The sequence below is a fragment of the Pisolithus orientalis genome, assembly GCF_024613125.1.
Source record: "Pisolithus orientalis strain OTSU chromosome Unknown F5J12scaffold_6, whole genome shotgun sequence".
Classification (NCBI taxonomy): Eukaryota; Fungi; Basidiomycota; class Agaricomycetes; order Boletales; family Pisolithaceae; genus Pisolithus; species Pisolithus orientalis.
This window is the reverse complement of record NW_026260787.1, coordinates 706,787-726,271: the sequence shown is the minus strand read 5'-3', so window position 1 is coordinate 726,271 and position 19,485 is coordinate 706,787. Positions and strand designations below refer to the sequence as shown.

Below are 19,485 nucleotides of genomic sequence, written 5' to 3'. Positions count from 1 at the left end.
TCGTTGCATCCACAATGGGACCTACGTACTTTTACAATCAGTTCGGCTCCTGACTTCATAGCTGTGGCGTTCCCTCACTCGTATCTACTCTGAATAGCAAGTGTTCTATACATGCCGCTCCGTGGGAAATGGCTACTTATCAGAATCAGGAAGCGAAGTGTGCGCAGCCCCGATGAACCCATGACCATTACTTCCTCCCCACACACAGGACCCTACCCTGCCGCATCAAGGAACTCCACAAACAGAAATGGTGCCTGGCCTCTTACTGTAATCGATCATTGGTAAGGAATACAATGCTTCTCCCATATATACCCGAATTCGCGTGACGATCAGAACTTTCTCCTCAATCATCACAATAACCTACGTGCAAAGCAGTCCTCATGGTTTCGTGCATCTCCCTAACTGTGATATCGCAAGGATGCGTCTGTCCAGGCTAGTCCCACAGCTTTGTCAAACACCAAGTAAAAGCTTCTTTTTGATTTGATCCGACTTGTGACCGGTTCCACGGTGATCCGGGTATTCTTTGCAATATATCAGAGGCCTCATTGTCATCGTACCCTAGCACACCCAGTTGGTTACTTATTGTCAGAATCGACCACCGTTCGATCTCCTCTCCCAAGGAAAATATGTTGTGGCGTAAGTTATCCAGCGAACGAAAGAAGTTCAGGGTGGTGCGACCATAGCAACCCGCGAAGACCTCCGAAAAAACAAATACACTCCATAATCCACCTTGTCACAAACAGGAACATGGAGCGCGCCCGAGCAGTGGACGATTCCAGAAGGCACGCCTTGGGGCGTCAGATAGGAGTAAATCACGTGACGATATCCCTCCGACGCCCCCGAAGGCCGATGTCTGTGCAACGGTTCCGGATCCTTCCTTGTGGACTGGTCTTGTATATTTTTTATTTTCAGTTTCCTCTCTTTGTACCGCAAGAGATGCTTCGCAACGCTCTGTCGGCGGCGACGCGCCCTGTGGTGCGGTCGGTGAGTACATCTGTCTGGTTTGCTTGCTCGGCTTCATTCATGGTGACGTTACCAAAACGACTCAGAGAACTGCAACGACACTCTCGGCAGGATATCCAAAGGTTACCCAACGGGTGCGTAACTCACCACAGTCACTGATTGGGGGGTATGGATATCCAGCAATTTACAATCGCTTTTTTCATTAGGCGCCAACAAAATACGGAGGCGTATACACTGTGCGTGTTCCCTCAATAGCTCCCACTGTACGCTCATAACGTATACCACGCACGTACGCGACTGACAATCAGGTCACTCTGATCCCTGGTGATGGTGTCGGCTCCGAGATCACGGACTCCGTGAAAGAAATATTCGAGTACGTGAACGCCCCGATCGAATGGGAGCAATACAACGTCTCCGGCGTCTCCTCCGCCGGTCAGGACCTCTTCAAGCTGGCTATGGAGAGCCTCCAGCGCAACCGCGTCGGTTTAAAGGGTAGGCTTTGTCTATTTTCAACGCCTTTTCTCCAGCCCTTGATGCGCTTGCAGGAATCCTCTTTACTCCCATATCCCAGTCGGGCCATATATCATGGAATGTCGCGATGCGACAGCAACTCGACATCTACGCTTCTGTAGTGCTCTGCAAGTCTCTACCAGGCTACCCGACTCGCCACAAAGACGTCGACTTCGTCATTGTTCGTGAAAACACCGAGGGTGAGTACTCAGGACTCGAGCACCAGTCCTACCCTGGTGTCGTCGAGAGTCTCAAGGTCATGACGCGTGCCAAGGCGGAGCGTATTTCGCGGTTCGCGTTTGATTTCGCTCTGAAAAACGGCAGGAAGGTATGTGCGCCACTTCGTCATCTCCCAGCGTGCGCATCGGCAGTGTTGCACGCGCCCTGGAATGACTGAATCTAACGTTTTTCGCATGTGAAATAAGAAAGTTACTTGCATACACAAAGCCAATATCATGAAACTTGGCGACGGCCTGTTCCTGAACACGTTCCGCCAGGTTGCGGAAAATTACAGGTCACTCGGCATCGTAGCGAACGACATGATTGTCGATAACACGTACGTCCTCTAACCAACCGTTGTTTCACTTCCCTCTGTCGGAATAAATCCCGTGCAAGGTTTGGGATACGACTGACGCGTTGGTGTGTTGGGCAGGTCGATGCAGCTCGTTGCGAAGCCGGGCCAATTTGACGTGATGGTCATGCCAAACTTGTACGGTGCCATCATTTCTAACATAGGCGCGGCGCTCGTTGGTGGCCCAGGTGTTGTTCCTGGATGCAATGTTGGCTCCGTACGTCTTCTCGGTTTACCGTATGTGCATCGCATCTGATTTGCTCTCGCCGCTCGTGTGACTTGGTCGGGGGTGACAATAGGATTATGCATTATTCGAGCCGGGATGCAGACACGTCGCGTCGGACATCATGGGTACCAACCGTGCCAATCCCACCGCAATGATCCTCAGTGCAACCATGATGCTGAGACACCTAGGGTAAGGATCTCTCTCCTTTTCAGATCGCCATGTTTCAATCCTGTCTAGTCTCGACTTGATTGCGAACAACATCGCAAGTGCCACGTTCGACGTCATCAACGCCGGGGAAGTACGGACGGCAGACATGGGTGGTGAGCGTGATACGTACATATCTCCACTTGGGCTTTACTAATTTCCATGTGCCAATCATAGGTTCTGCCACAACTTCGGAGTTCACTCAAGCCATCATCAAGAAACTCTAATGAATCCGTTTGTCACTCGAGGCCCCTTTGGTAGAATGACCTCCGATGTTACCCCGCGTTCGTATTACCGGTTACCCAATACTAGGACGGAGGACGGTGGTATTTAATAGATTTAGATCCCTGCGTGTAGTGCTACAGGTAGTTCAGGGCTACATGGATGATGCGTATGGCAGAGACGTCTACAGTAGGCAGTGTCGACAAGCGTTCGATATTTTGACATGTGGCTCCGATCGTTTCACCTGTCGAGCAACTCATCTGTCTCAACTTGATGGGCCAGCATCAGCATGGCTGTATATGACACCCACACTATCCCGTTTCTATCTGCTCTGCAACGGTTGAGTCCATCTTCACTCTTCCCAACTGGACTTTGCCGTCAGGCTTCTGCTCGCATTCCGGTCGGACTCGAGACCAGTCCATGTGATGAGAATGGGGCTGGAGAATACCGATCGGTTTAATCTTTGTCTGATGCGAGTCCAGCCATTGCAAACGATTGAATCCTCACTTTTGATGGTCACTGGACATCACTTTCATAGGCACACTTACATTTAAAGCCCGCGTACGTTGGTCGTGGGCTTCGGGTGTACAAGGGCAGCCGTATGGATGCCCGTCATGCTACATGGTAGATGTTATCCTCGGAAGGCTACTATAACTTCCGTTCGGATCAATCATTTAGCGTGTGCGAGCAAGGACACGTTCCCGGATGATACAAGCTCCTGAAGGAGTGCTGCTGGGCCGCGTCAGGTGAGTGCGTACATAGAAACGTGTTCACCTCCTGCTCTTGGGTCGTCGACGTCACTGTCAGGTGCACGGAACACGTGTCTGCTTGCTGGAACCCTTGAAGTCAGTATAAAGTATGACGAATCGACCTTGGACCCACACTGGATATTGAGGTACGGGCACGATCCAGCAGGTCATCCTAGCATCATCCTGCTGTGCAAGTCGCACCATCCACATCAACCTCGTCTTAACTAGGCTTGCTGCGTAATATGCCCGAAGCGCTGGCCTGCGGAAACGATCTCCATGGTTCTTCACATCCAAGGAGATGTCATAAAAACGTGTACGCGTAGAAATGCTCTAATACTGGCTGACTTCCCGGGTAGCCTGGTGCAGCTCTGCTGGGGCTTAGCGGGCGTCTTTCAGAGAAGTTGACGCACGCACTCTAAACCGTCAAAAGGAGTTTCAGTTCAACTGTTCTGAACCAAATCCACTTCACGGATACCCAAGCTATACGTTTGCGTTCCTGACATTTCCCCCGATTTCCACCCTATTCGAACGTCACGGTATTGCGCGTACGACATGGAAGTTCAAGACACACGGACATTGTTAACGGTTATTGGACAGGAACATATGGCTATAGAAGGAGCTGCGAAGCTGCAGTTGAACGAAACCCCGGAAGGCTAAGGGAAGGCCATTTCGTAGTATGGTTGTTTGAAGCCGCACGAGCCACTGCACAGTACGTGCACTGCAACGGGTGGACAAGGTTCTGAGAAAAAGTAGCAGTGTGCGTTATCAAAAAAGTAGTTCTTCAATATTGTTTCCCCTAGGTTTCATTTCCGCTGCTGTGTGAACATTATGGATACAGGATGACTGTTTGACCGCGAGGCATACCCTGTTGGCATCAGGTATGACAACAGATCTCCATGAGGAGAGAAGTAGAGTAAAGGGCTGATATTAATCCCAATCGCCTATCATATCGTTAGTTCACACGGAACCGGGAGAAATGAAGATGCGTTACCGCCCCCTCCATCGTCCCCCCCTCCCCCGCCCACCATATCATCTAGATCGTCGCCCTCGCCGTTGTCGAAGTAGTTGTCGGCGTAGTCATTATCGTACTCTTCGTCGACGTCATAATCAGACTCAGCTTGCTGTGAACCGGGGTTGGACCCTTCGTCACCGCTCTTGTCCTGTGGGGTCGCCGGACTTAGCTAGTGTGCGAATGTACAGCCCTTTCCAGTGCACTTACCTGTTCCTCGGCATCATCATCAAAATCGTCAAGATGCGGACGAGAGAGTTTAGGTTTCTTCTCCGCTATACCGGGACGTCATTCTCAACAAATGCTTCTAGAAGCGCAATACAGCAACACACTTTTCCGCTTTTTCCTGGGGTTGAAGTAACCCTCGAAGATTTCCTGTGGAAAGAATGGAGCGTGGAGGTCGACCCTTCTCAGGGTCGGCTGGGACGCTGGCGATTGACGATATTTATCTGAGAAGCGTTCAAGCTCTGGAAGATAAGGTTAGATTCATCGGCATAAAACTGCCAGCAGTTTGCATTATTGACCGTTGGACTTCACTGCTTCCACAACGTAGTACGCAGACTTGCGCAATCGAGTTCCAAAGCCATTCTGCAGTTCACATATCCGTTTTTCCTCTTCAGAGTAGTCGAGGAGGACGGGAAGAGGTTCGAGGGGCTGCACATATAAATTCCATGAGACATATCATCCGAGCAACACATAGGTTAAACGCCAATCCAACCGTACGGGGTATAACGCATCTGCCTCCCTCGACATCGCCTGCACATCGGCGAAGGTCAAGCCCATGGGCGGCATCGCTCCAGCACCGAAACCACTTCCACCGCCTCGAAACCCCCCTCGCCCACCACGGAGCCCTCCTCCTCGCCCACCTCTTGACATTTTTCTGATTTGCACTCCTAGAATTGAATCGCACAGCACACAGGATCCGCTGGAGATCAAATTGGAAGAACGATGACATGCACGGCACGCGCGTCAGTTGATTGACATTTGGAACCCAGATGAATCTCCGACGGAATATATCTGTTGGCCGCACGAGTCGTTTCTCTTCACGTCGCCCCTTTGTCGTTGCCACCCATCTTCCCTAAACCTACCGCAGTCGTCGTAGCTCGTTCCGTCCAAGTCGTCGCATTCTAATCTCGTTTTTTTTTTAAAAAAACCCAATTTCAAGTGCAATGGACAAGTCTCTCGATGATGTACGCTTTTTTTCTGCCGCTACACGTGTGCAACTCTGACAGATGGTGTTCTACGAAGGTTATCGCTGCTCGCAAGAGCCAACGCCGTCGTCGCCCCTCTGCAAAAGCCCAAGTATTGGGCAATCCTGCTGCCCGTGCTGCTGCTGCGAATGCCACTGTTGCCAAGGCTGCGGCTCCCGCAAGTTCCGCGCAACCTGCGGACAAGATCATTGTCTCCAACCTCCCAAGCGACGTCAACGAAGTACAAATCAAGGTAACTACACGTGCCCCCCTACTTCCAACTTGGCGCTTACTGATTTGTGCTAGGAACTCTTCCATAGCACTATTGGTCCACTTCGAGATGTTACCCTTGCACTACGACAGTACTGGCAGGTCGAAGGGTGTTGCTGCTGTCCATTTCCAGAGGAAGGGAGACGGCACAAAGGCTTACCAACAGTACAACAATCGATTGATCGATGGCAGTTAGTATCGCCGCTTTCTCTTCTCGTTTGCTGTTTCTCTCTGGGGAGAGATGATCTGCCCCTTGCGGAGGCGCTTGCTGCCATCGGGGCTTTGGGCACGGCGTGACACTACTCATGCTCCACATGCGAGTTGACGGTTTGATGGCAACTTTGACCTGTCCTCGCCTCGCAGTGTGGCACGTGCATGCGGTCAAGTTCTGCAGTGGGTTCTTGACGGAAGTGTTAAATTGTAGTCGCCTGCTCCGGATCGATACGGTACGGTCCTCGGAATCGAGTCGAAGCTGGTGCAAGTTAACCTAGCGTTCACGGTTGGGGTCCGCCTGAACAGCTGTCATCGCTCGACCGATCTCGGGATAGGACTGTAACGACGGGACGGCAGTGTTTGGACGGACTGGCGTTGTCGTGAATTGAGCAAGCACCCCGCCGAAGATGGTGCCGAGACCCTGCATGAACAGTCGGGTCGCCGTTCGTGCCTCGTATCTGTCCCCTTTTTGCTTGCCTCTCTTGCATCAGAGACTCAGCCCACTAATGAATATCTTCACCCCCGCACTTCGTCTCTCGTGATACAGAACGACCCATGAAAATCGAGATTGTCATTGACCCCGCTCGTCCAGCGCCGCAATCGCTCGCGTCGCGTGTTGCACCTGCCGCTGCTGCCGCCGTCACCACTACTACTCGCGTAGCAAGGTTCGTCTAGTAGGACCGTTATGGAAGGCAGCTACTCAACGTTGTCATCAGACCCGCAACGCGCGGTGGACGTCGTGGGCTCAAGACTCGCCGGAAGCCAACTGAACGCCCGCAGAAGTCTGTGGCTGATTTGGACGCAGAAATGGAGGTACGAAGGGTTTTCTTTTATCGTTTGAGCCACGTCTTATATTGGCAATAGGATTACACGGCTGCCAACAGCGCAACACCCGCTGCTGCCGTCTAAGTTGTCGAATGTTGGGTCCCATGTGTTGTCTCTTCTCTTGCCTAAGTAGATACCTGTTCCGTTTCTTTAGTATGTTGCCTTGGCTCCTTACCGTAGTCCCCCGTGTACTTTAGGCTGCGTCGCGTTTTGATGTGATTTTGTGTCTGTCCTGATTTGAATACAGCGTATCGAGATAATAAGATTATGCTGATCACTAGTCTTGTATCGTCCATCACTACACTGCTTGGCTTATGGCAAACTTGCAGAACCAGTCAGCACTCTATGCTGAACGGCCAGAGTGGGAGGATGTGGTTCCTCTACCTCAATACGAGAGCGTGAAGCCATTGGCCCCGATATTCTACACCCCCGAATGTTCGTGAGCATGATCTTTCGGGCAGATTGGCAGCATCTCAACCGTGTCACCATCAGACAAGGATGCGACAGATTATTTCAGAGGGATCGTCAAGACGGGGGAGAAAAGTCTTCGAGTCCTCGATCTCACCGAAAATATCATCCGGCAGAACCCTGCCCACTACTCTGCATGGTGAGCACCTTTGTCCACATTCCCCGTCGAGTGACGAGACCGCCGTGCCCATTTACCATTCAGGCAATATAGATACAAGACGCTGATGGCGCTCGGCGTCCCTCTGGAAGAGGAGCTCTGCCTCATGGACGAACTCGCGGTCAAGTACCTCAAGACGTACCAAGTATGGCATCACCGCCGATTGCTCGTGCAGCAGACGCGCAACCCAGCACCAGAGCTTGCCTTTATCGCAGGTTGTCTCCAAGAAGACGCGAAGAATTATCACACCTGGTCGTACCGCCAGTGGCTGCTTGCGCACTTCAACGATGAGGCGCTCTGGGCGAACGAGCTTGGTTTCGTGGATGGTATGCTTGACGTAGACGTGAGAAACAACTCGGCATGGCATCATCGTTTCTTCGTGGTATTCCAGAGCGGGGTGAGGAAGGGGGAGGAGGATCGAAATGAGGTTTTGCGCAGGGAGTTGACGTAGGGGATCCCTTTGATTTTTTCATAGCTAGAGTTCACATATATTGATGACTGGATCATTGCAGGTACGTGAAGATGCAGATATCCGTCGTCCCTAACAACATGTCCGCATGGAACTACTTACGAGGCATTCTCGACCACTCCAAAACGCCGTACTCGACGCTCGAGTCGTTCGTGGCGCCCTACTGCGAAGCGGAGCCCACACGACCGGATGATTCCTCAAAGGACGTTGTTGACCTGGAAGATCCATTCCCATCACTGGACGCGCACCTCCCATGTGCCGCGGCTATCGAGTTCATGGCTGACATACATGAAAGCCTTGGTGGTGATGACAACCTCGAGGTGGCTATTGAAGTGAGTTTTTCGTACACAGCTTCCTAAGGTCCCGTTTATTGTTGACCGATCTGCGCCGTAGTTGTGGAGCTCTCTTGCTAGCACTCATGATGCCTTTAGAAAGAAGTGCGTGCAAATGCCCTGCCCTTCTTTCATCTCAAATCAAATATTAAACCAATGGTTTGGACAGATACTGGGAGTATAGAATCAGGGAGGCGCAGTCAAGGGCCCACTGAATGCCGAATCGGAATGTTGTTGTATGATAAGCAAGGAACTACTGTCTAATCATAGATCGCTGTTCTCTGTGGGCCAAGGAGCCTCCTATCCTCAAGAATGGAACTAGCGCACACTACCGATACACGATGATGGTGTAAGGATGATCTTGCCAAACTGTTCTCCGCGTTGCAAGAGTGAGAACCCATCTCCAGCTGCCTCCAGCCCCTGCGAAACATGAGATACAACAGGCACGATCCAATGCTCGGCCATAAAGGCGGTCGCGTCTTTAAGGTCTTTGAAGGAACCCATCGTGGACCCCCCGCAAGCCGTTAATTTCAGAATGTTTCCACAGATCCACTGTTGAAAAGGGCATACCAATCGGATGGTGATGTTTCAGCACCTCTCGCATGGGGAAGTTAATTTTGGGGTTTGCGATCCTGAGTGATTGATTAATAAATGAACCAAGTCAACGGGGGAAGATGCTGCCAGTGGGCATGCTCACATCCCGTAGACGACCACTCTGCCATCCGTCTTTAGGAGTTTGTTCACCTGCACCGTCTCCAGGTGAAACGTACTGGGCTTGTGAGGCACGTTCGATCACTCTAAGACGCCGTACTCGACGCTCAAATGCCAGCACTCATGATGTGTTTCAGAAAGAAGTGCTTGTAAGGCCAATCTTTCAAGTCAGATATTAAACCAATTCATTGGACAGATTCTGGGGACCATAGAATCAGGGAAGCGCGGTCCAGAATGTTGTTTGATAAGTAATGAACTCACTGATTAATGACGGATCGCTGTTCTGTGGGTCGGGGGAGGACCTCATGTTGCCGTCAGTGAAACTAGCACCCAACTACCGATACACGATGATGGTATGCAGGACAGAATCACAAGTTCGCCTTACCCTCCACGTTTTCATCTTCCATTCGAATGATAATCTTGCCAAACTGATCTCCGCGTTGCAAGAGTGAGAACCCCTCTTCAGCTGCTTCCAACCCTTGCAAAACCTGAGATACGACTGGCACGATCCGATGTTTGTCCATGAAGGTGGTTGCGTCCTTGATGTCTTTGAAAGAACCCATCGTGGATCCTGCAAGTGAGGCATCCATTAATTTCAGAATGCTCCCATGGATTCACTGTTCAGCAGGGCGTACCAATCAGACGGTGATGTTTTAGCACTTCTCGCATGGTGAAGCTAATTTTGGGGTTTGCGGTCCTGAATGATTGATCAATAAACAAACCAAACCGAAAGGTGAAGACGGGCTGCAAGTGTGTATGCTCACATCCCGTAGACGACCACTCTGCCACCCGGCTTTAGGAGTTTGTTCACCTGCACCATGATATCTCCGCCTCCAGAGTCAATAACCGAATCGAGCTGCACAGGAGCACCGGCGCTGCCGCTGTTACTATGTTGCCCGATCAGTTTGCCAAGTTGACTGGGCCAGTCCTCTATAGGTGCAAAACGTCGAATGAAAGAACCTACTAATTGGATGTGATGGTGAAACGTACTGGACTTGTAAATTACTCCTCCCCTTGCTCCAAGCGCAATAGCCCTTTGGATCTTGTTTTCACTACCGCTTGTCACGTAGACATTCACGCCCTTCGCTATACAAATCTGGAGGGCAGTAAGGGCGACGCCGCCACCTATACCAGTGATGAGAACATTTTGGCCTTCGGTCACTTGCGCATTGACCATGACAGCCCTTTGCCAAAGTATAACACATGGCAGTCAGGTTTGAGGACATGACTTCATGAACGTGAGTACGGCCTGTACTGACCTCCAAGCTGTCACACCACCAAGTGGCCAGGCAGCCATATGGACGTCGTCCAGATGTTCAGGCGTCTGCAGGACCTGATCCCTTTCTACGACGACGTACTCGGAAAACGTTCCAAGAGGGGGTTTAGCCCCCCCGCCCACAATCCCAAACTCAGACCTGCCGAGCGGCGAATAAGTTGCAAGTCTGAAACGACATGTGCAAGAGAAAGCACGCACATCTTTTCGGGGGCGTCCGGGCTGCTCTCCCAACCCCTCATCGGAGTGAGGAACACACGTCTATGTAGCAAAGGATCGTTCGGGTTTGCAGAGGCAACAACCTTGCCTGTTCGCACAAATTTCTTAGTGACTACTAGTGTTACCACGGGAATGCATCCTCGTAGTCACTTGCCTGCACCATCCGAGCCGAATGTAGCCCCGAATGTTATTCCTGGGTACTGTCCTAGTCGGATCCAGAGCTGCAAAAACCCGTACAAAACATTTGTTCAGTCCACGATCGACGAAGTTTCGAGTCGGATCGCACTGACGTCTCTGCGATTGAACGCTACGGCGCCCATCTTCACGATCACCTGGTCTTCTTCCAGGGGGATCGGTATCACCCGCTCTTCGATTACAGCGTCATGGTAGAGCGGATTTCGTTCGGGAGGAGATTGCTTCACGACCAAAGCTCGCGCGGTCTTGGGAAGCGCAGCCATAGTCCCAAGTCGGAGGTTTAAGAGTACTAGGAACACAAGGCAGTAACAAAGTGGGTGTCACTATTGCTATGCCCAATTTTTCACATCGCATGATAAATCTCAACAGGAACGCAAGTGGCTGAGGGCCTATGCCACAGACTGCAAGAAACCCGACAATTGAATGTTACATTGTTTTGAAGTTTTTCAAGATCTCGCACAAGATTCTGGTGTCCGACGATGGTACGATGTCAAGTCCCGAAGCAAGAATAAATACATTCATATTTCCTTCTTCCATCCGTAACTTCCATTCATCCCCATCATTCCCGCCGCCTTCACCCGCGATGGTAGCCGATCGCCTAAGCGGCTTGCTCCCTGCCTCGACGGCATCCAAGTCTTTCTCCAAACCCCTCGGGCGTGGACAAAAGCTTGGACTGTCTTGTTGTGCAGTCCGACCTGGAACCCCGTTCCGTCGGGCCGTACACGAATGCTGATCAGTTATCAGTGATGGTGGGGTCACGGTGAAAACGCCTGAATCGGTACTATATTCTCGACCACGCCCGTTAAGTAAACTCAACAAAATTTACGTGTGTCGGGTCATATGTCGGGCAGGCGAACAGGCTTTCCGTCCAGGCTTCGATAAGCCAGCGTTTATCAAGCAACCCAATCCACCCTTCGTCAGACCCAGTTCGAGCAATGAAGAACATAGAAGTTGACGTGGACGTCGAGATGAAGTCGATCCAGCTTCAGGAGCCCTCGGCCGACGTACCAAGTCCTACAGGGGATGTTACACCTGCGGGCCAGAAGGGTAAGGAAAATGGTCAGCGCAGGCGTGCTCACATCCAATTTGCGACGCTCTGTTGGTCATTGTACCTTGCGGGATGGAATGATGGCACGACCGGTCCTCTTTTGCCTCGGATACAACGGGTGTACAGTGTAAGTATTCTGTTTGTCAAGGAATTGTGTATTGTTGATTCTTGTAGGTTAACTTCGCTGTTGTATCTCTCCTTTTCGTGTTCGCATGCATTGTTTGTTGCTTCTTTTCCCAAAATCATAGGACTACTTAGACTTGACACGATACTTAGGGCTTTATGACTGGAGCCCTTTCCAATCTAGTGCTTGATGGTCGCTATGGGTTTGGAAAGGTTGCTGCAGTCTTTCCTTCGTCCCCTTATAAGTTGACTCCACTTCACAGGTTATCGTACTAGGTGCGTCGCATCGTCTGCGGCCATACGATACAATATTTCAAACGATACTTCCGTGCAGGATCGCTGTTTCAAGTTGTCGCATATTGTTTTGAGTCCGCTACTCCCCCCTTTCCTCTCTTCGTGTTATGGTATGCTATCAACGGCGTTGGAATGGCCCTGCAGGTTCGTTCGTAAGGCTATTCATTTCACCCTGAACTGAGTGCTTTGTTACCTCACAGAATGCCCAGGCAAATGGATTTGTCGCCAGTCTTCGTGATAACCCAGAAATGAAAATGGGAATTTTACATGCGGTATGGTTATGTATTTTCTGCGAGTAACTTTACCTATTGATAATTCCGGGCTTACGGTAGGTACGCTTTCAGTACATCTCATCTCCTAACCGTCGCGTAGGCGCAGGTGCATTTTCATCTCCACTTGTGGCGACGCAGTTCGCCCAGCAGCCGCACTGGTCGCTCCATTATCTTTGCTCCTTCGGCATGGCATTGCTGAACTCTATTCTGCTGATTGCAGTCCTTCCGACTGAAAAATCAGGATGGTAAGATTTCGGATGTCCCTTACATAACGTACGAAACCATCTTCATATTCGGGTAAGAATGTCTCAGCACAGATAGGGATCCCGCCCTGCGAGAAGGGTAACAGCGAGCGCAGCCAGTTCCGGCAAGTATTTGCACTCAGGGCGGTTCACCTCCTCGCATTCTTTATACTCGTGTACGTGGGCGTAGAGGTCACCGTGGGAGGTATGTCTGTTAGGATCCTTTTTCTGTGCTTGAGTTTCTCATTTGAACAGGCTGGATCGTCACGTACATCATAGACGTTCGAGGTGGAGGTCCGTCGTCTGGCTACATATCGTCGGGATTCTTCGGAGGTACAGTATGTTCTCCAGACACTTACTTATCTCACAACGGGTACCGCGGTAGGTCTCACGGCTGGTCGGGTTTCTTTACTATGGGTGAACCGCAAGGTAAGTGAGTATTCATACGTAGATCCCTAGGGAGGTCATGACATCTGCAGGTTGGGGAGCGGCGTGCATTGTTTGTCTACGCCTTCCTTGCTATAGGTTTAGAGTTGATAGTATGGCTCGTACCGTCCCTCGTTGGTGGAGCGGTTACCGTTTCCGTAGTTGGTTTCTTCTTGGGATCAATGTACCCTATTGCCATGAATCATGCCGGACGGGTGTTACCGCGCTGGCTCCTAACGGGTATGCTCTTCACAGCTATTTAGCATTGTTAAGTTATACATGCGTTCACAGGATCAATTGGATGGATAGCAGGATCCGGACAAGCAGGTTCTGCACTGCTATCATTCGTGACACTCCTGGAGCCATTGCCTCTAAATCCGGGATAAAAACCTTGCAGCCGATGTGAGTGTGCAGCCATTTGTGGAGATCCTTCCTTTACCGTGCGCCTGTAGACTAGCGTCCATGATGGCTTTCATGACATTCATATGGGCTCTCGTCCCCGATAGTGCACGGCGAGATGATTGATATTTGTGTATTTTGCACTTCTCAAATGTTCTTCGTTGACGTGAAAACATTTCCTGGATACACGAAATGCGGCAGATATGTACGGGGTCATAGCATTTATAATGGTGCAGCGACGTAGGATATCGTAGGCAAAGTATACATGCATGATAGCACAAAGCACGATTTCGAGTGGCTTGCAACAGAGATATGTCTATATCAATGAACGAAGATGCTTTCGGTATCAAAGCAAACCTACATGTAAGGTCCATCAAAGGGCCCCGCCCTCCTGAGACGATAAACGAGGGAGGGGAAAGCGGAGATCGAGGAAATTGTGGAGGAACAGGAGGGGTAACAAGATGGCCACGTCGTAGGTATCATCGAATTACAATGTCTATCGAATCTTACGGATTGCTAGTAAATAGTGAAGGATGAAACTACCTAATATCGGGGCTCGTAGGTACCCTTGATCCTTGCAGATATCACGTGACCAACCAGATGCTCACTAGAGCGTGAATAACTGAGACCTTGTGCCATAGACTGCAAGAAATCTGACAGTTGACAACGTTGAACGTTGAAGTTTGCATTGTTGAAAAGTTTCGCAAAAAAAGCGCATCTGGATTCTGGTCAACCCCCGAAGCGTAGTACATATCATATGTTCACTGCAAAAAGACGAAAGTAAGATAAATACATTCATATTTCCTTCTTCCGTCGGTAACTTTCACTCATCCCCGTCATCTCCATCGTCTTCACCCATGGTGGCAGATGATTGCCCAAGTGGCTTGCTCCCTGCTTCGATGGCATCCAAGTCTTTCTCCAGATCAATGCTTTCCTCGCCCCTGAGCCCGTCGTCGCCTGCCAACAGGCGTAGCCTCAGTACCTCCTTCCTCAGATCCATGATCTCTTTGTCGCGCCTGTCTACTCGCTCTTCGAGACGTCTTATGTAGTCATTCCCACATCGCAGTAACTGCAGCTTGCTCACACCCTTGTTAGGACCGTCCCCACCAGCCTTGGGTGGTCCCCGAGGCGGTAGTGCGCCAGGTAAGATTGGCTCGTCTGGGAAGTTTTCGTCCGAAGGAAGCGGGATCGGTGGGAGGAGCATACGCAGATCATCGTAAGCCGTTTTGAGAGAATCTCGTCGTTTTTGCTCTGCGTCCTTGTGTGACTTGCGCGTCTGTGGCACGGGCTGGGACACCGTCGATGAGCTGAGATTGACCGCGGATGGAGGTCCAGCTTAAAATATGTCAGAGACCAACATCGATCACGAAGGCATGGGTCACACCTGGAAGGATGGGTTTCGGTCCAGGGCTGATTAATGGTAGCGTAAGTCTCCGAGAACCCTTGGCCGAGGCGGTCTCCGCAGGAAGCTTGGATTTTGCGGGTTCCTTGCCCTTGTCCTGGTCTGACCCCACGTGAAGCTTGCGACGTGGGTGCAAGACTACTACTGACACCCAGTCGACCCAGGTTCATGATGCTAGCCGGTGTAACTGGAGTGATGCGGGTATCCTCTTGTGAGGGCACGGTCGCAATATCTGCATTGGTTGGTAAGGGAGGTGAAGAATTCGTGCCTGGTGGTGCAGGGGGTGGCATGGATAAGTCAACGGGTGAAGGAGAGTCATTTTCTGCAATAGTGCTGTTCCGCCTTCCCTTGACGGAGCGCAACAGGGGGGTTGACGTTGCCGATTTGGCATTCCGAGGTGTCTTTTTCGCGGCAGTAGACGCAGGGGTCAGACGTTTCCTGCTCGTTTGGGGATGATCTTCGGCGCTCGGAGACGCGGCGCGTTTGGCCGCTGATCTGACGGGTTGCTGCTGAGAGGCAGCCAGCCATGGACTAGTAAGTGGGGAAACATCGATGTCAAGATCGGAAGGAGATGGGAGAGGGAATGGGGGGCTCATGTGGAAAGCGATATTTGCAGGGGCGGAGGCGGATCCTGGGTGCCTCATGTAATAACTCGTTCCTGCAGGCTCCTGTGGGGAAGGCAAAGGAATACTATCCATCGCTTGAGAATTGTACAAATCTTGGTGAGAATTGGTATACGGCGTGTTCAGACGGTTTAGGAAATCGGAATCAGGAAGAGGACGAAGCTCGGTGGACGATACTGCCACATGTTATCTCTGAGAAGCCAGGCAACAAAAATAGGGTAGAGCATTTACAAGGAGTGGGAAGGCCATTAAATGCACCCGACGGGACTTGTTCACGCTGAGCTTCTGCACTGGAATCTTGGGCAGCAAGCGTCGTTTGTCCGCTGATAAGCGCAAGCTAGGAAACAGGTGTTGGTTGAGTATGACCTAGGCGGAGGGAGAGGGGTATCGTGGGAGTATCCGGGGAGAGTTACTTACTTGCTGCTGGAATATCTGGCTCTGTATCTGGTTCTGGAGTTGCTGTAGTTGGTGTAGCTGGGTGAGTTTGTATTGTTGCTCGAGAAGCAATTGGGGTGTGAAGGTCGATGCAGAGGACAGGTTCTGTTGATTGGGATCCATACCCTGCATGGACATAAGATTGCTCATTGCCAGAAGGTCCATAGGAGGGGTGAAGGGCACGCTATTTGACAGTTGGTGGTTGTGGATGCGCTGTCCTTGTATCAGCCCACTGTTGAGGGTGGTCTGGTGAGCATCCAGTGCAGAACGATGCAAGTCCCCAGTGAACTCGGGAAACAGTGAGGCCAGGAAGTCCTTCTGCGAGTTATCCTGCTGTCGAATGGGTTCCATAGACGCATAAAAAAAGCAGAGAAAAAAAAGGACCTGTCTCTGCGGTAGGCGGTGAAGAGATTGGCAGCGTGATATGGCTTGTCGGTGCCTGGAGGTCAATCCCGGCTTGGGTCACGTGGCCGGACCGGCCGAGTCCGGATCTGCCGACGCTCGCACCGATGAGGCTGTCAGTGCCATTCAAGGCAGCGGCGTCGACAAGCCTCGTGCAATGTACAACCCCAGCAAAGCGACTCGCATAAACGCGTATCACAGCCAGAAACGCAGTTTACTGGGCTCTCCAGCAAACCAAATCCCCCCCGCATGGCGCGAACCGAAACCAGATGTCGAGCCGGGCAGCAAAATCCTCCTGAGTCGTCTCCCTCCAGACGTCTCCGAGACAGAGGTCGAGGTGCGTGCACGGTTGCATGCACAGGCGATGCGCTCGGAAACGTCATTCTTTTAGGACTTGTTCAGGAAAACCGTTGGGCCACTCAGAGAGGTCTTTTTGGTGTACAACTCCCAAGGCCGGTCGAAAGGGATGGCCATCATCTCCTTCCAACGTCCTGGGGACGCTGCGGTTGCTCGAGCCAAGTATGATGGAAAATTCGTAGATGGAAGTGAGCCCAGCCGCGCGTGTTATCTCCCACCCAGTCTGACACACTCTTTGGCTAGGACGACAAATAAAAATTGAGGTTATCGTCGACTCGGATGAGGTTACACCGAAACCTGCAGCCCCCAGCCCACCGTCTCTCCTACAGAGGCTTGGTCTAGCCCCTCCTATTAGTCCCCCTGGCAATGCAATTTTCGCAAAACCGGCACCCAATCACACGCCAAATAACATACAACCGAAAGCGTAGGTGGTACTGCTGCCCCAAAGGCCAAACTAAGTTCTATTCCAACAGCCCGCCTAAACCATTGACTGCTCGCGTCGTTTCACGCCCTCCGACCGCTGTCATTCCACGACGTCGCAAGAAAAAGGGTCCTAAACGTGTGCAGAAGTCAGTATCTCAACTGGATAATGAGATGGAAGAGTATAGGGCAGCCGCTAAAGCCGTAAAAGTGAATGGGAACGGCAACCTCAACCGATAACATCTTATGTGTTTGGACGTTCGGACTTTCTGAGGATCACGAGAGTTGTTTTCGATTTGTTTCATTTGCAGTGTCTATTATACAGCATGCCTGGCATCCACACTAATGGTGCTATTTTTGCACACACCTCCACCTTAAAGCTTCGAAGACGGGGCTTTTCCATCGCGAGGCTCGCTGATTTTGCACTTGGGGTGGTGAGTCGACGTTGATCTCGACCTACACTCCAATGGATAGGCCACGACCATCGTTGTCATGTGTATCCCAGTCCTCCATCGTCCAATTCAACTGATGTCCTTTTGATCATTTTCTATTTATCTGGTGCAAAAGGACATGGCTATCCACTGCGGGGCAGAGGGTTGGGTACTTCATACATGTAACTTAGCCGAAACTTGTTTGCTGTGTTGCAGAGCCTCCAAATGAATGAACAGAACATCTGAAAGTTTGGAGAAAGCGTATATTGCAAGAGACGTTACACGGAAATTCGGAATGGCTCCAAAGTTTATCATCACTGGCGCCGACGGCGGATGTCACACCACTCGTCTTCTTCCCAGCTACTCAGATGTCTGCCCGTAGTCCTCTGTGGGTGCTCTGCGCCATGGCATTAGTAGGTACTGACAATCCAGGTCCGTACAGATCCGTCGTGTTTCTCTTGCACATCGCTCTGGAAGCTCCCCTCGCGATCTCAGCATTCTGGTCGCCCGCCTCGATTCCATTCCTGCAGATGACCAACACAACGCTGGTGCTACTCAAGGTCAGTCGTTCCCCTCAACTCATAGATTGTACGTTGTGCTAACGATGCGCAGTTATACACTGCATTTACAGCCGCAACATGCGTGACAACACTTCTAGTTCACCCTCTTCCTGGTGCGTTGTGGCTTACGTCCATGTTTTGCTAGAGACTCAATGACAAAAATCAGAATTCCTCCCTGGAAAACGCGCCTTAGCCTTCGGGCTTTGCATCTACCACAGCGTTGCGTCTACGGTCTTGTTCCAGGCCCCCCGGTTCATACCGCATAGCTTTGGACCTCTATTTGAATCGTGCGTTGCCCTTCACTTTTTCTAACTCTCTGATTTTTTTGGGGTGAAACCCCACGTGTTCACCGATGAGTTATAGGCTCAAGGTCACCCCCGAAGTTGTGTGGGGCACACTGCACGGTCTGCTCGGACTTGCAATGGTCGTATGGTGGCAGGGTACACTGGGGTATGTTGCAATGGCAAGGAAAACAGCTTAGTTGGTGAAGGAGGCATGACGCAGGTTAGCATGAGCCCTTCAAGCGTACCAACGATTCCCTTACGAGTTACTTTAGTGTACAGATTGACGACGAGTACCCATGAGACCAAATACAGAGATTCATGTCGTTGAGAAGGGAGTCCGATAAATGAATGCATCATTTCTTCACCAATGGCGGTTCGCGTAGCTTCTCAGTTACGTCGGATGAGTGGTACTTTGCGTCATCCTGGCCCGAATGGGGTTGTTCGCCTTGCAATATGAAAAAGAATCGCAAGAAACCTGTGGATGTACGGCAACGGAACTCACGGTGGAGAGAATCGGGGCCTTCTTCCTTCTTACTTGTCATCAGCGGCAAAATACATGGAGCCCGCGGTTAGGGCGATTGCACCGACGCATACCACAGCCTGCGTGCATGAAACTCAGCTGTCTGTAGGTTGGATAGGGGATGAGGGGCCGTGTAACACACCAGAGCTTTGCTATAAGGGCTGTTCAGGGAACCGCTCATGTTGTATTTTATCGGTGCTTTGTTTACGGAGAGTATAACAAGCTCGGGGATGATACTATGACGTCACTCGACCCAATCACAAGCCTCATCTGCAAAACGGTCGAATTACAGCATACACTTTTGACAGTTTTTGAATTGTTCAAGAGCTCGGCAAGTACTGTTATTCAACTCGGCAGATGACAAGTGCTCTAAGAGTGCTCTAAGAGCACTAAGCGTTTTGTAGATGAAGGGTTAGTAGTGATTACACAGCCACCCAAGAACACTATAGGAACACCGTCATGAAGGTAGGC

General features: G+C 51.0%; 9 protein-coding genes across 9 annotated transcripts; 6 read left to right on the top strand and 3 right to left on the bottom strand.

Moving 5' to 3' along the window:
• Positions 1-936: 936 nt before the first annotated feature.
• Positions 937-3,100, top strand: F5J12DRAFT_967690 (uncharacterized protein; the record flags this gene model as incomplete). The annotated part of the gene is made up of 10 exons (XM_051750026.1): positions 937-996; positions 1,050-1,097; positions 1,170-1,199; positions 1,272-1,455; positions 1,509-1,801; positions 1,899-2,029; positions 2,126-2,261; positions 2,344-2,459; positions 2,508-2,590; positions 2,652-3,100. The coding sequence occupies 10 exons, from the start codon at positions 937-939 to the stop codon at positions 2,699-2,701; spliced, it is 1,131 nt and encodes a 376-aa protein (XP_051602631.1). The 3' UTR covers positions 2,702-3,100.
• A 1,272-nt stretch (positions 3,101-4,372) lies between these two features.
• On the bottom strand, positions 4,373-5,246 carry F5J12DRAFT_890105 (DNA-directed RNA polymerase III, subunit Rpc31; the record flags this gene model as incomplete). The annotated part of the gene is made up of 6 exons (XM_051747382.1): positions 4,373-4,386; positions 4,437-4,605; positions 4,665-4,729; positions 4,787-4,921; positions 4,979-5,108; positions 5,178-5,246. 6 exons carry the CDS (start codon positions 5,244-5,246, stop codon positions 4,373-4,375), a joined length of 582 nt encoding a protein of 193 aa, XP_051602630.1.
• A 215-nt stretch (positions 5,247-5,461) lies between these two features.
• F5J12DRAFT_813300 (uncharacterized protein) lies at positions 5,462-7,234 on the top strand. The gene is made up of 7 exons (XM_051744936.1): positions 5,462-5,644; positions 5,703-5,897; positions 5,951-5,986; positions 6,024-6,105; positions 6,675-6,792; positions 6,844-6,940; positions 6,992-7,234. Exons 1-7 carry the CDS (start codon positions 5,624-5,626, stop codon positions 7,034-7,036), a joined length of 594 nt encoding a protein of 197 aa, XP_051602629.1. The 5' UTR covers positions 5,462-5,623; the 3' UTR covers positions 7,037-7,234.
• F5J12DRAFT_813296 (uncharacterized protein) lies at positions 7,235-8,775 on the top strand. The gene is made up of 6 exons (XM_051744935.1): positions 7,235-7,387; positions 7,445-7,559; positions 7,623-8,024; positions 8,090-8,378; positions 8,440-8,483; positions 8,548-8,775. The coding sequence occupies exons 1-6, from the start codon at positions 7,267-7,269 to the stop codon at positions 8,591-8,593; spliced, it is 1,017 nt and encodes a 338-aa protein (XP_051602628.1). The 5' UTR covers positions 7,235-7,266; the 3' UTR covers positions 8,594-8,775.
• Positions 8,776-9,244: 469 nt separating this feature from the next.
• F5J12DRAFT_488626 (uncharacterized protein) lies at positions 9,245-11,375 on the bottom strand. The gene is made up of 9 exons (XM_051739665.1): positions 10,872-11,375; positions 10,736-10,802; positions 10,564-10,669; positions 10,349-10,504; positions 10,080-10,273; positions 9,854-10,019; positions 9,725-9,786; positions 9,475-9,660; positions 9,245-9,423 (listed from the first exon to the last, which is right to left on the bottom strand). The coding sequence occupies exons 1-9, from the start codon at positions 11,037-11,039 to the stop codon at positions 9,413-9,415; spliced, it is 1,116 nt and encodes a 371-aa protein (XP_051602627.1). The 5' UTR covers positions 11,040-11,375; the 3' UTR covers positions 9,245-9,412.
• Positions 11,376-11,711: 336 nt separating this feature from the next.
• On the top strand, positions 11,712-13,567 carry F5J12DRAFT_890100 (MFS general substrate transporter; the record flags this gene model as incomplete). Its single annotated transcript, XM_051747381.1, has 12 exons — positions 11,712-11,951; positions 11,999-12,043; positions 12,101-12,160; positions 12,211-12,223; positions 12,282-12,385; positions 12,442-12,513; positions 12,574-12,758; positions 12,863-12,960; positions 13,011-13,088; positions 13,141-13,184; positions 13,235-13,421; positions 13,473-13,567. 12 exons carry the CDS (start codon positions 11,712-11,714, stop codon positions 13,565-13,567), a joined length of 1,221 nt encoding a protein of 406 aa, XP_051602626.1.
• A 711-nt stretch (positions 13,568-14,278) lies between these two features.
• F5J12DRAFT_813222 (uncharacterized protein) lies at positions 14,279-16,456 on the bottom strand. The gene is made up of 5 exons (XM_051744934.1): positions 16,023-16,456; positions 15,837-15,942; positions 15,090-15,781; positions 14,965-15,067; positions 14,279-14,915 (listed from the first exon to the last, which is right to left on the bottom strand). The coding sequence occupies exons 1-5, from the start codon at positions 16,389-16,391 to the stop codon at positions 14,404-14,406; spliced, it is 1,782 nt and encodes a 593-aa protein (XP_051602625.1). The 5' UTR covers positions 16,392-16,456; the 3' UTR covers positions 14,279-14,403.
• A 122-nt stretch (positions 16,457-16,578) lies between these two features.
• Positions 16,579-17,891, top strand: F5J12DRAFT_813219 (uncharacterized protein). Its single transcript, XM_051744933.1, has 4 exons — positions 16,579-16,779; positions 16,834-16,987; positions 17,043-17,223; positions 17,273-17,891. Exons 1-4 carry the CDS (start codon positions 16,600-16,602, stop codon positions 17,457-17,459), a joined length of 702 nt encoding a protein of 233 aa, XP_051602624.1. The 5' UTR covers positions 16,579-16,599; the 3' UTR covers positions 17,460-17,891.
• Positions 17,892-18,979, top strand: F5J12DRAFT_813215 (uncharacterized protein). The gene is made up of 6 exons (XM_051744932.1): positions 17,892-18,038; positions 18,093-18,210; positions 18,263-18,323; positions 18,377-18,497; positions 18,574-18,714; positions 18,767-18,979. Exons 1-5 carry the CDS (start codon positions 18,019-18,021, stop codon positions 18,689-18,691), a joined length of 438 nt encoding a protein of 145 aa, XP_051602623.1. The 5' UTR covers positions 17,892-18,018; the 3' UTR covers positions 18,692-18,714; positions 18,767-18,979.
• Positions 18,980-19,485: the final 506 nt, after the last annotated feature.

Coding starts and splice junctions, on each gene's coding strand:
- F5J12DRAFT_813296 (XM_051744935.1), top strand. CDS start 7,267: ATGGCAAACTTGCAGAACCAGTCAGCACTCTATGCTGAACGGCCAGAG. Junction 8,379..8,439: donor ACCTCGAGGTGGCTATTGAA/GTGAGTTTTTCG, acceptor TCTGCGCCGTAG/TTGTGGAGCTCTCTTGCTAG. Junction 8,484..8,547: donor CATGATGCCTTTAGAAAGAA/GTGCGTGCAAAT, acceptor TGGTTTGGACAG/ATACTGGGAGTATAGAATCA.
- F5J12DRAFT_813219 (XM_051744933.1), top strand. CDS start 16,600: ATGTACAACCCCAGCAAAGCGACTCGCATAAACGCGTATCACAGCCAG. Junction 16,780..16,833: donor TCTCCGAGACAGAGGTCGAG/GTGCGTGCACGG, acceptor TCATTCTTTTAG/GACTTGTTCAGGAAAACCGT. Junction 16,988..17,042: donor TGGAAAATTCGTAGATGGAA/GTGAGCCCAGCC, acceptor CTCTTTGGCTAG/GACGACAAATAAAAATTGAG.
- F5J12DRAFT_813215 (XM_051744932.1), top strand. CDS start 18,019: ATGTCTGCCCGTAGTCCTCT. Junction 18,039..18,092: donor ATGTCTGCCCGTAGTCCTCT/GTGGGTGCTCTG, acceptor AGGTCCGTACAG/ATCCGTCGTGTTTCTCTTGC. Junction 18,324..18,376: donor TCTAGTTCACCCTCTTCCTG/GTGCGTTGTGGC, acceptor GACAAAAATCAG/AATTCCTCCCTGGAAAACGC.
- F5J12DRAFT_813300 (XM_051744936.1), top strand. CDS start 5,624: ATGGACAAGTCTCTCGATGAT. Junction 5,645..5,702: donor TGGACAAGTCTCTCGATGAT/GTACGCTTTTTT, acceptor TGTTCTACGAAG/GTTATCGCTGCTCGCAAGAG. Junction 5,898..5,950: donor TCAACGAAGTACAAATCAAG/GTAACTACACGT, acceptor GATTTGTGCTAG/GAACTCTTCCATAGCACTAT.
- F5J12DRAFT_813222 (XM_051744934.1), bottom strand. CDS start 16,391: ATGGAACCCATTCGACAGCAGGATAACTCGCAGAAGGACTTCCTGGCC. Junction 15,943..16,022: donor GCCAGATATTCCAGCAGCAA/GTAAGTAACTCT, acceptor CCTGTTTCCTAG/CTTGCGCTTATCAGCGGACA. Junction 15,782..15,836: donor TAATGGCCTTCCCACTCCTT/GTAAATGCTCTA, acceptor AACATGTGGCAG/TATCGTCCACCGAGCTTCGT.
- F5J12DRAFT_488626 (XM_051739665.1), bottom strand. CDS start 11,039: ATGGCTGCGCTTCCCAAGACCGCGCGAGCTTTGGTCGTGAAGCAATCT. Junction 10,803..10,871: donor TAGCGTTCAATCGCAGAGAC/GTCAGTGCGATC, acceptor GGGTTTTTGCAG/CTCTGGATCCGACTAGGACA. Junction 9,787..9,853: donor AGAGTGGTCGTCTACGGGAT/GTGAGCATACAC, acceptor TCAATCATTCAG/GACCGCAAACCCCAAAATTA.